General features: G+C 43.1%; 2 protein-coding genes across 3 annotated transcripts in view; one reads left to right on the top strand and one right to left on the bottom strand.

The window, feature by feature from the left end:
- Positions 1 to 208: 208 nt before the first annotated feature.
- LOC311059423 (gremlin-2-like) lies at positions 209 to 10,105 on the top strand. Of its 2 annotated transcripts, none has more exons than XM_084077352.1 (2): positions 209 to 591; positions 8,608 to 10,105. In XM_084077352.1, the coding sequence occupies exon 2, from the start codon at positions 8,609 to 8,611 to the stop codon at positions 9,173 to 9,175; it is 567 nt and encodes a 188-aa protein (XP_083933478.1). In that variant the 5' UTR covers positions 209 to 591; position 8,608; the 3' UTR covers positions 9,176 to 10,105. The 2 variants fall into 2 exon arrangements, with proteins under 2 accessions (XP_083933478.1, XP_083933477.1); XM_084077351.1 differs by having other exon boundaries at positions 211 to 587.
- A 1,362-nt stretch (positions 10,106 to 11,467) lies between these two features.
- The window catches only part of fmn2a (formin 2a), a gene marked incomplete at its 5' end in the record, with an annotated part of 48,635 nt that continues 47,787 nt past the window's right edge, over positions 11,468 to 12,315 (bottom strand). Inside the window, one exon of the mRNA XM_084076086.1 lies at positions 11,468 to 12,213. Within this exon, the coding sequence (XP_083932212.1) occupies positions 12,187 to 12,213 (27 nt within the window). The 3' untranslated portion in view covers positions 11,468 to 12,186. The remainder of the gene's footprint in view (positions 12,214 to 12,315) is intronic.

The raw sequence follows: 12,315 nt of genomic DNA, 5'->3' as shown, positions 1-12,315 counted from the left end.
TTTGTTCAAAAAAAGTGATTGAGGTGTGTGAGGGAAACGACTCAATGGAGTGGGAGGGGAGTAAGAAAAACATATGATAGAAAGTTATGACAGAGGAGAGAGGAGAGAGGTGAAGCTTGGTTTGATTCACACAGTGATCAGGGCCAATAGGAGAAAGCCTCCCAATCTTGAGGAGGGAACAGACGAGGGATTTCAAAACTAAGGCAGGCACTACAGTGAGACTCTCACACACGCTCTCAAATAGGACCACAGCCAGGCGGACTCTCCACACAATCAAGGATACAGGGCTCACTCTGACTGCTGTGTTATACGTTGAATGAAAGATAGATACAACAGTGAGGGAGAAAGAGAAAAGAGCAATCAGTAAGAAGGATACCTGACTCATTAAGACTTTGAGTCCTGATTGGAGAAACAAAGCAGCAACAGCAACAACAACAAAAGCAAAAGCAAGGACGAAACTCGGGATACTACAGACAATGTTGTCATGGAAACCACAGCCTGGATGCGGTCGCAGGGACCAGTGAGGGCGGACATCAGCACCTGACTGCAGCTTCAGAGCCTTACTTCCCCCGACACACTGACACAAGGCAGGTAAACCACACTTTCAATGTCATAAGTTTTTATGAATGGATATGTGAAGACATAACAGTTACACCCAGTGAGAACTAACCACTTGAAACCTATAGCATCCGTCTCCTAGCAAAAATAGCCCATCTACAAGCTCACACTGTAAGCCATTAAACACTTAACCTAGCCCATTTAGACCTGGAACACCTGTACGTCGTTACACCTTTCAAGCTGATAACACCTCTGTGTGTAGTTGTTGCTATACAGTATATAGTACGTTTTTTTTTTTTTTATACAACATTTTTGTTTTCCAGAAACTTTTGGTCAGGATTTAGAAGGTCAGGATTTTTTTTTAAATAAAATCGGCCTCAGGTCTAAATGGGCTAGGGCCTATTATAGAGCCCTTGGAAATCCAGTCAACTAAGTATAGTGCAAGAGATTCCTTGTGAAAAAGGTGATTCCACAGGATTCAGTGAAAGTAAACAGTGAGTAAATGAGTGATCAGGCAACACTGAGATTGAGAGTGACTGAGTAAGGTACTCGTAATGGTACTACTGAAGGAGTGTAACAGACTAACAGTTGCTGTACAGTATATACAGCAGTTCACCCCCAAAAAAACTGTCATTGCTGGGGTAGTTGATTCCCACTTGGGCCACCCATACTAAGAAATGTAAGCCTTCGAGGTACCGTGAGGAGCTTTGGATGAACGCGTCCACCAAATTACTATAATTAGCGAGTGAACGAGGGCTTGTGGGAATTAGCGATGGGAGCGGGAGAATAAGTGAGTGTTGATGGTATGTTGTAAGCCTCAGTGAGAGTACGAGCAATTTCAGCTGTAGAGGAAACACTACGACAGAGCAGTAAGAGATTACTATGTGATGTGCTTAGCAAAACGGTATCAAGGGTGTACGGGATCCTCTCTTCACAGGAAACTCAGTGGTAATTTCACGCTGAAAGTGTAAGGATTTACCCATTTGGGTCCATTTTTACACCAGTTAACTTAAACCCTATATTGCATTGACTGGGGTTGCCCATGGATCTTGGCCCCCCTCATTTCCCCCCTATGCATCAAATCTCTTTAACGAAAATAGCCGAGCTACAAGCTCACAAAGTGTCACGATGCGAAGCGTTGTGAGCTTGAAGATCAGTTATTTTCCCCTGTTTGTGTGTGCGACGTGTGTGTGTGTGTGTGTGCGTGTGTGTGTATGTGTGTGTTTGTGCGCACGTGCGTGTGTGCGTGGTGAATAAAGGGAAGCTTGCCTTCCTGATCCGTCTTACAGCGCTGGTGACTGCACCACCTTGTACAGGCCAGTCTGCACTGATGTCAAAGAGGATTTGGAGAGCAGACACATTACAGCTACTTCAGTGACTCTACAGAACGCTGCTATATTCTAAACCACCAACAGCAGGGTTTCTCAACCATTGGGGCGGCACCCAAACATGGGTCGTCGTGAAATCTTGTGACGTTAACACATATTTGAGAAGCACAGTATATCAGCAAAGAGGGTTTAGACAGATAGTTAACCACTTTCAACCTGGCGTCTCTATTTTGGTCATTATAGGCGAACATTTTCAAAAGGTTCAAGAATAGAGACAATAGCAGATCTACAAGGTCACAATGTGTCACGGCGCGACGTACATAGGACTTACGTTTTTGAAGATGGTTTCTCAGTCTAATATTCTGCTCAGTTTGAGAAAAACTGCTGACATCAACCATCAAAATGAATTCAACACTTTGACCAGCATCCAGTTGTTAAACCCCATGGAGTATCCTTGTGGTTTCTTAGCCAAAAATGCAATACAAATAATCATTTATAAAATGTAATCACTTAAACCCTATACACTTCATTGACAGAGGTCCCCCAGGGGTTTGTACTTGGCCTCCTCCTTTGTTCCCTCTACACGGTACCAAATCTCTTCTGTGAAAATACCTGATCTACAAGGTTACAACATGTTGCAACATGGTGAGTTGTGAGCTTGTAGATCTGCTATTTTACAAGATTTTTTTCCTATTTTAATCCAATGTTTGACTATGACATGCCTAGATGGATGCTAGGGTTCATGTGGTCAAACCAGTGAAACGTGGTAATATAAACTGTAGCCTGGGTAGGTGTCATATCCAGGAAGAGCTGGGATTGGACATTGTGAGTTTTTTTCCATGCCCATTGTCTCCTGCTCAATATCCCCATTGACAGAAAAATATTGCGGTGAAAGTGTAAGATGACCATTCACTGAAAGCGAGTAGGAGCACGCCAAGACAAAAACTTCACGACAGAAATGAAAAAGGATACTTTTGCACCGACTTTGTTACACTTCAGTGGCTGACATTTGGTCACCCCAGAGGCGCTGAGGAAGTGCTAGGACTCCTGTTCTGAAATGTCAGCCACTTCATTGTAGTAGATAAAATCGGCGCAAAAAACAACATAAAAAACTTTGTGTGTTTCTCTTCAGCCGAAAAGTGATCTGAAGTTTTTACTGTAATATGTTTCTCTACTTAGGGCAGACTTTAGTAGTACATTGGTAGTGTTTGAGCTTGAATCAATACCAAGATCCCCAGTGGCTGAATATCACTTTATTTATTAATGACCTTCCCCCATGGGTTTATATACAATAAATAATATTGTATAAATGTTGTATACATACTTCATGCTCTGAGAGCGTAATAATGGACCTCTGAGAGTTATATTAAAACAATGAGGGATAAAAAACTGTCTGATGGTCTCATTCCCCACATCAGTACACTATTCTGTTGCCTTGCCGGTGCCTTGTTCAGAAAATACTTTATTGAACAGTGTTCGAAGGTAACTAAGTACATTTACTTAAGTACTGTAGGCTACTTAAAGGGATATTTCACTTTCAATTTTTTTTTTGGTTATTTTATCGTCTACTCAGGCTTTTGTGAGCCCCCAGACAGTTTTTAAGTAGCTTGATTCAGTATTTAGATATTTGATATTCATTTTATCAGCCACGCCCCCTTCCTATACAAACCCATTGTAACTTCAAACTCCATTTGTAACATGTTAGATTGATCAAAAACACCCGTCCTTGGTTCTGGTGACTCATCCTGCCCTCCTAATACGTGAGGGGCCCGTGTTTTTTCGATTACCTTTTTCATTCATCTAATTTTTTTTTTTACTGTATTGATTTTCTTAAATTAAAAATACATTTAAAAAGTAATTGAAAAAATTACGTATTTCCTCACGTATTAGAAGGACAACCAGAATCAGTCACCAGAACCAAGGACGGGTGTTTTAGATGACTCTAACAGGTTAAAATGGAGTTTGAAGTTACTATGGGTTTGTATAGGAAGGGGGCGTGTCTGTCCGCCGTGTAGGTCTCCAGGGACCCCCAAGGGTCTCCAGGGGACCCCCAAGGGGTCCGCTATGTTTCGCGGGGGTCCGAAGGGCTCCACGATGTCCGCGAAACATCGTGTCCCAAGACTCCAAGGGGGTCCGCGGAAAGAGGGGAGCACAGGACACTCAGCGTTGCCATGTCCTCTGATTATACGTGCATTTGCCTTACTTTTCACCACAGCGTTGCCATGTCTGAAAATCATAAGCGACTTTGCCCTACTTTCACACAATACTCTCTCTCACACTGTGAGGTGGCTGTAAGGTGGATCTGCGATGCGAAGTGGACGACGTGTCACGCTAGAGTGACGTTCGTGCCGCGCACCGGCCCGAACTTCTAGTTTTGTACATTTGAAAACTTGTGAAATGGGACATTCTGCATAATGAGTACTTTCCACTTTTGGTACTTTAAGTACATATTGATACCAATACTTTTGTACTTTTACTCAAGTCAATTTTGAATTCTGGACTTTTACTTGTATCAGAGTATATCTTTATGATTACTTAAGTAAAACATTTGAGTACTTTTCCACCCCTGGTATTGTATCTGGAGTATTACAGCCATTATCAAGATGAATTGTGGTGACAAATGGCTGTCCAAACAATGCTAAGCAGCCTCCTGGCGATGTTGGCATAAGATACGTTTACACAGCAAAGCCTCCAAATTGAGCCCCCCACCCCCACCCCCACTATTAACGAGCCAGCAGTAGAGCACAGTTTGGGAAAATACAAGCCACAAATACAGATAATGACATGGTTGGTCTCTGTGTAATTGGCTTCAAGTGAAAACATTGGCGGTCTCTCTCACAATGTGAATCAAACCTCTACTTTCATTTAAGGTCTCTCTCTCTCCCCTCCCTTTTTCTCCCTGTCCCTTGTGTGTGTGTGTGTGTGTGTGTGTGTGTGTGTGTGTGTGTGTGTGTGTGTGTGTGTGTGTGTGTGTGTGTGTGTGTGTGTGTGTGTGTGTGTGTGTGTGTGTGTGTGTGTGTGTGTGCTTGTACTGTTGGTTTGTTCATGTGTGTGCTTGTACTGTTGGTTTGTTCATGTGTGTACATACTGCATTTGTACTGTAGGATGTGTGCATCTTAGTGTGCATATATGTGTGTGGCTGTGGATATATGTGAAGGGTGTGTGTGTGTGTGTGTGCGCGCGCACACACACACGCGTACGGCCGTACGTACGTACGTGCGTGCGTGCGTGCGTGCGTGCGTGCGAGAATGAGCTTTGAGCTGCACGGTGAATTAAATGCAGTTCTACTGTAATTAACTGCACTTACCAGCCTGCCTATGAGACTTTCTGACGCACCTATAATTGAGGCATCAGGTTTTGTTTGTTTTAACCTGCCTTTGATGACATGCTGGGAATAGTTTTTCTTTTCTTTTTTTTTAAAGGGCCCTTTGGTAGTACATACCGTATGTGTGCATATTTGGAAGCTTAAAAATGATTACATTATTGACTAACTGTATTACCGCAGTAAAACATTTAGCAGCCAAACAAGAGCTGCATTGCCTGTTTTGATTTTAGCTCACATACAAAGAACAACAACCAAAAGATAGTTCTTGTTATGCTGGATCTGTTATCCAGACATAAAACGTTAATGGGAGCATTCTGTAAGGAGCAAAACAAAGCAAATTTACAATGATAATGATTATTCTCAAGAGTGATTTCTGTCTAGCTCAGCAGTCTCTCAAGTATTTGTTTCTGGTACTTGTAATTTCATTAGAGGTCTGACGTTTGGAACCAAGGTCTGCCACAGTTAACTGAAGCACATCCCCTGTCTAGCATTTGTGGTTCTATGTTTGTGGACAATATTAGCGTTTTGCAGACGCAGAGATAGCATGCTGGTTCAGCTCTGTCTCTGCATTAATAAGCACAAACCACAGTCTCCTTCCGTCTCCACCGCGCCACAATTTAGGACAAGTATAAAAGAGAGAGAAAGATAGACGGGTAAAGAGACAGGGTGACAGAAACACACAAGCAAGCAGACATAGAAAGCGACACACACACACACACACACACACACACACACACACACACACACACACACACACACACACACACACACACACACACACACACACACACACACACACACACACACACACACACACACACACACACACACACACACACACACAAAGAAGGGAGGGGGAATGTTTGAAAGTTCCACAGTGGAGGGAAAGGTCCTGGTGGAGTTGGTTTTAGCCTGTACACTATCATTAGACTCCTGTCCCAATTCTCCTCCAGCCCCCCCCAAGCTCTGTCTCCTCACACCAAGCAATACCCCCAAACCCCCCTCTACTCTCCCATCCCTCACTCACCCTCAACCACCCACCTCCACCCCAACCAAAGCCTCCCACTCCCAGCCCCCAAAAAACGCAATTTGTCTTGCCATGGAGATTGATGAGGATAGCTTGGCAGGGTCGGCGCTATCATACTTAGGCCGAGTTTGGAAGTGGAGAGGGAGCAGGGCCGCTGACTGTATAGGCCATCCGTCATGCGCTGTGTACACATTTGGTCAGGTCGTCCCTGCAAATCCCCCAGGGCCTTGTAACTCACCAGAGCCGGTGGATGGAGTCCACTCCTCTTTAACCAGTGAATGGCTGGGCGGGCAGGAGAAAGAGAGAGGGAACTCGGCCTATACGGAAGCCTGAGCCCCGGACCAGGGCCTTCATCCATTTAAAAGTGTCATCAGCTCGAATGAGAAGTTACTGCGAAAGACAAATGAGGCCGTGTTATAGAGGGTGGGTAGATCACTGTAAGATGGAGTGGGGTCACTGCTCTCTGAGGCAATGAATGGTGGAAGAAATCAGCGTGGGGTCTGAAACGTAGTTATTCTGCCTGTGTGTGGTGTGTGCGCGCATCTGTATCTGTGTGTGTGTGTGGATGTAAGTATGTGCAGACGTGTGCTGTGCTTTCCCTCATGATCTGAAATGTTTCAGGATAGTTATGTTTGGCTAAAGCCCATCCCTACTCCTACAGTGCTCACGTTGCAGAGTTGATTTTGAGATGCATTTGTCAATGAGTCAAGCTCCTGTTCGTCCCAAAATGCACAATGCCAAAACTTCACCTACAGACTCTGATTATTTGGCTTTCGTTTATACAAGAACAGAAGATGTGATCTTTGTTGCAAAGATCTGATCTCTTCATTACTGGTAACCAAGGGGAAAAAAAAGTTCCATGTGGTTTTCTCTCTGTTTCAAAAGCCATGGAAAAAATATATCTGCGTGCAAACAGTTAAAATGCAGTTCCGGCCCTTTGTAAACCTCACCTATCTTCTCAACGCTACAGGCATTCCTATAGAGGAATAGCAAAGGGGAAGTCTATTTAGAATTCAGACCCCATCTCTTTCAGATGTAGCAACTCCATAAAAACAGCTGGTGTCTAGCTTACAGTGAGTGCTGCCGGGATGGTTTCCTCGAGGCAGAGGCTTGAGCGCTCCTGCATAACGGGACAGAGCTGCCATGACCCTGGGGGTCAAGGGCTGCGAAAATGCAGGCATAGAACAAAGTGGATTATGATAAAGTCATTTGTACCACGTCAGAGCACGTTTTGGGTCCAGCAGAGGAAGAAAGAGGATGTAAAAAATGTGCACAGCAAAGAAGAGTCGGTGAACAGTTGCAGGCCAATGGCCTTGAGGCAGTTTAGCTCTCAGTCAGGGTTTGCGGACTCGATGTCATGCAACATTTGTCAAGAGCAACATCTGCTGAAAAGATGCTTGAGTGATGGTCAAAAATGTGTTGGCGCAAACGCTGACAGTGTACACTCGGACACATACTCAACTCTCTCGGTTCATGTGAGAGTAGGACCTGGAAAAGTCTGAAAAACACATTTCTCGACACTACAGACAACTTGTACAATGACTATTTCAATGTCTAGAGAATGTGTGCATGAGAGCGAGAAAAAAGGTTTGTGGGTGCACGCATGCATGTGTGTGAACAGGGGTCACTCCTGAACATTCACCTCTACGCACGTAAAGTGCACATGATGGTGAGTGTTTATAACTTCCATCTTGGTCTCCCATCTCTCATGTGGATATCTTGAACCTTGGACATTAAGGGTCAGTCCCAGTTCACTTTGCTCCATAGCATATATAACTAGAGAGAGGGAGAGTGGACTCCCAAAGGGTACAGTTCCCCAACCCTTCCCCTAATAACATGCAGATGGGCCTCTCTAATGCCTGTTTACATATCTGCGGCATAGTTCATGACTAGAGTAAGCAAAGCCCTAATTATTTTACCCGGCGACAAGACCAATAAAATCAACTTCCCCTTCTCGTTATGGGTGTTTAAGTGTGTCCTTTGATGGCAGAGCTTTGTTTATTTTTGGAGGAGTTGCGTAGCCGAGAAGAAAGCAAATAGAAGTAATGACACAGAGACGCTGACAAATGGAGGTCCCAGTGATGGATTCATTTCCTCAATGATGCCTGGGAGGCTAGACAAGTGAAGGCGGTTCAACACGAATGCACATACGCACACTTGTAAACATGAGATCCCGCATAATTAAACTATGGCAGCTTCGGGGTTGATAAGTGCTGTGAACAGACTCACTATATCTTACACAGACTGCTACAATCATGTGTCAACAGAATTCAAGTGCCTTTACTGACTCTACTGAAGCAAACAACCTTACAGGAATGTTTCACTGATTGATTTGAGATTTTTAGTAACATTTGTGTTTCTTTCTCTAGAATGTTTTGGAGAATCACTCTCCCCGTCCTATTGGCTGGGGTGTTCTGCATCGCCGCAGAGACAAGGAAGCTCCGCCCGCAGGGATCGATTCCATCGCCAAACAAAACCAAAGGAAATCTTTCCACAGAACGCCACCACCGGCTGTTGCCACGGAAGCCTGAGGTGCTGTCGTCTAGCCGGGAGGCTCTGGTGGTGACAGAGCGCCGTTACCTCCGCAGGGACTGGTGCAAGACTCAGCCACTCCGCCAGACCATCAGCGAGGAAGGCTGCCGCAGTCGCACCGTGGTCAATCGCTTCTGCTACGGCCAGTGTAACTCCTTCTACATACCCCGCCACATGGGCCCCAGCTTGGGCCAAAATCGAGGTTCGGGCTCCGGCAGGAGAGGCCACAACAAGGCCCAGGAGCCTTTTCAGTCCTGCTCCTTCTGCAGGCCACATCGCGTCACACAGCTCACTGTGCAGCTAGACTGTCCGGGCCTCCAGCCCCCCTTCAGGCACCGCAAGGTGCAGAGGGTCAAACAGTGCCGATGTATGTCTGTGGACGTGAGTGGCAACGGGAAACTGTGAGAACGTACTCTAAATGAGACCCTCGAAAGGATTTTGTTCTATGATATACGACATAAGCGTTCAGATGAACATGGACAAAATGGTCCACACGTTCATTCTCCAAGGACAGATTGGCCTCATGTACATTTCATTTCATTGCACACATGACAGCCTGCCACATAATAAAATGATTTCCACGAGCTGGAGCAAGCTTCACAATACTGTGGTGATGCTGGCTAAAGCTTGAGCTTTATGAGGAGTTGGCTGCTATGGTGACTGGCTCTAAACCTTTGGTCTGACAATGAATGACAACAGACATTGCGGAAGGACAGTGAATAGTGAATGTTGGGAGTCACTGATGAGGAAGCAGGGAATGTTGGACATTCTTAATTTTGCCTCCCTCTTCTCACAAAGAAGACAAAGTGTGTTTCATAGTTTGTGTCAGCAGTGCAGGAACAGTCATTTCTGAGTTCCTGCTCGTTTCTTGAAATCCTTTGATTCCTTGTGAACTCAGAGGAGTTATCCAAGAGTCATCCTGAACATTTTACTGCCACAAAACCTAATGGATTGCTGCTTGGAAAAACTTAACAAAAAAATAAATTCCTGAAACAGAGCAAGTCTGGTGAAATCAAAGAGTGGAATCCCTCAGAATTACCCTTTTTGATAAACAACATTCAGTGGGTGGGTCTTATTAGATGGCTCGCTCAAGTAGCTAGGAAGGTTATAATCTGAAGGAAAAGCAAACTACTTATGGTTTAATTTCTGATCTTTTAGCCCTGTAACTTGACTTTCTATGGCTTCTCAAAAGATCTGATGTCATGGGAAAGTTAAAAGGAAAAGACACAAAGATTGGCCATATACATTTGCCACAAATATACTAGCCAGTAAATAAATTGTATTGGATTATATATAAAGGAGTATTGCAAAATATATGTGTGTATTTTGTAAGTATGTATGTCAAAAGTATATTAAATCTATTTCATATAAAAGTGGTGTTTTGAGTGCATGCATTTCTTGTAATGTCTTGCAGTACTGTTTGGACACTTCATAAACATCAGTACAAAACATGTTAATTAGATTTATTTTATTCTATTATTCAATAAATACTATATTTTCATGGTTAAAGGCATTTACTGAAAAACACACTCAACTGTTGTTATTGCACATGGGAGTCACGTGAGATAATACAGAATCAAATCCGGAGTGTCAATTTAACCCATTTAGACCTGTTACAGGTCTAAATGGTAGTTTGTTGCTATATATCGCTGTTGTCGGGCAGAAACCTCTTGTCCATATTCTAACCTTTTGTGTTTTTCTGGTAAATTAATTCATCATATACTACAGCGTCGCACAAAAGCATCAAAATTAGAAGATCCACAAGCTCGAAACGCGGCGCAAAGCGGCGTGTTTTGAACTTGTGGATCTACTACTTTTGCTGTTTTGGGATTTGAATTCTGAAAAGTAACAGTTTTGGACATATGAGGGAGGCAATATATAGCAACACAATCATTATTTTGGTGAAGTTTCGGAAAACGTTTTAGAATCGGCCTTAGATCTAAATGGGTTAAGTCACAAGTATTTATGGGTCCACTTTTACACATTCAAGGCCTTTACACAACAGCGATATGACGAATAAACAATAAAGAAATGCGATATACTCGCCAGCGAATATTTCACATCAAAACTATTCATATAGTTGATGCCTCATTCATACAGGTTGATGCTGGGTTATCCGTGTTCTGTGATGAATTGACCTTGTTCCAGAAACAGAAATTATGTTGCTTCATCATGTAAATAATATTAGTATTTTGTGGATGTATTCATGACACAACCAACAGAAAAATACAGTATATATCTTTTCGGATTTCTGGATTTTCAATGAATCACACAAAAAGAATGACCCCAGTCAGTGTGTAAGGACCTTCAGAGGTAAATTGACACTATGGATTTCACTGTGTATTGCTCCAGGATACAGTCAAATCATTTGTAACCAAATAGACCAAATAGACCCATCCAGATGTTTGGTTACATTTGTACACTCTCAGAATTAAATTAACACATCAGCAGAGTTCTCACATTCACAGGAAAGGGATCAGTAATTACATAAGATATTACGTATAATATAACATAACAATACAATACAATTATTGACATACACTGTAAGATCACACTGTTGAAATACACAATCCATGATTTTGTATGAAAAAAAGAAAAAAGAAGAAAGGATACAGAGCCTTGACAAGGATGTTAAGTAGTTTTTGTAGACCTTATTAATAATTATAGGTAGTATCTATAATTACTACTGTGCTCTTAAATACAAGTATCATCCCGCTAGATGAGGCTATACGATTGTCTCAGCTGTAGAATATTTGTCATGATTCAGCATGTTGTGAAGACAGACAGGTTCATGTCATTACAGGTACTGTAATATGTTTCAAGCTAATCTTTTTATTTACAGGGCTCACTTGACGACTTCACTGTGCTTTAAGGCACTTGCTGTCTGGCAGCTGATCTATAGGTTAATAAAAGTAAACGCTTGTGTTTCTCTTCACGTAGGACAGAACGAGGTGTGCAGAGGAAGAGTGTACTAGTCCATCTTTTCTTTTTGGAAAACATGACTGACTTTACTGTAACCGGACTTGAAAATTGCAGTAAAGAAGGACACAGGCTACTCATGGCTTATAAAATACTGTGGAAAGGCTGGATATGACTTCATATTTCACATTTTAACAAGCATTGTTCTGGCAATGAGCCCGCCTAAATCTAACTAACTTTCGGATGTCTTTCAGGAGCACTCGTAAAGACAATTCCATGGGTCCTATCAAATAGTGGAATGTAAAGCTTTGCACCTGCCCATCACATTCTGGTAAAGATATCCTCTCAGGACCACCTAACAACAAACAGCGGGCCCAAAGCAGTTAAAAACTAAACCTACAAACGCCACCGTAAAATATTACCAGTGAGACACACGCAGATTCGAGCGAACCTCTCTGGCTCGTGCAAATGCACTTGGCGATGATAAAGCCTCTGCTTCAGATCTTTTGACCCAACTTGGCTTTCTGTGGAGCAAAGAACAAGGACAGGTTGGAGTTATTTATAGCGGCGAGCCCCGTCAGTCATCTTAACATGTTAGCACACAGCCAGGCATTTTGTTTCTCTAA

The sequence above is a fragment of the Gymnoscopelus microlampas genome, assembly GCF_963454915.1.
Source record: "Gymnoscopelus microlampas genome assembly, chromosome: 13".
Taxonomy (NCBI): Eukaryota; Metazoa; Chordata; class Actinopteri; order Myctophiformes; family Myctophidae; genus Gymnoscopelus; species Gymnoscopelus microlampas.
The sequence above is the reverse complement of the archived record's forward strand: the minus strand, read 5'-3'. Positions and strand labels throughout refer to the sequence as shown.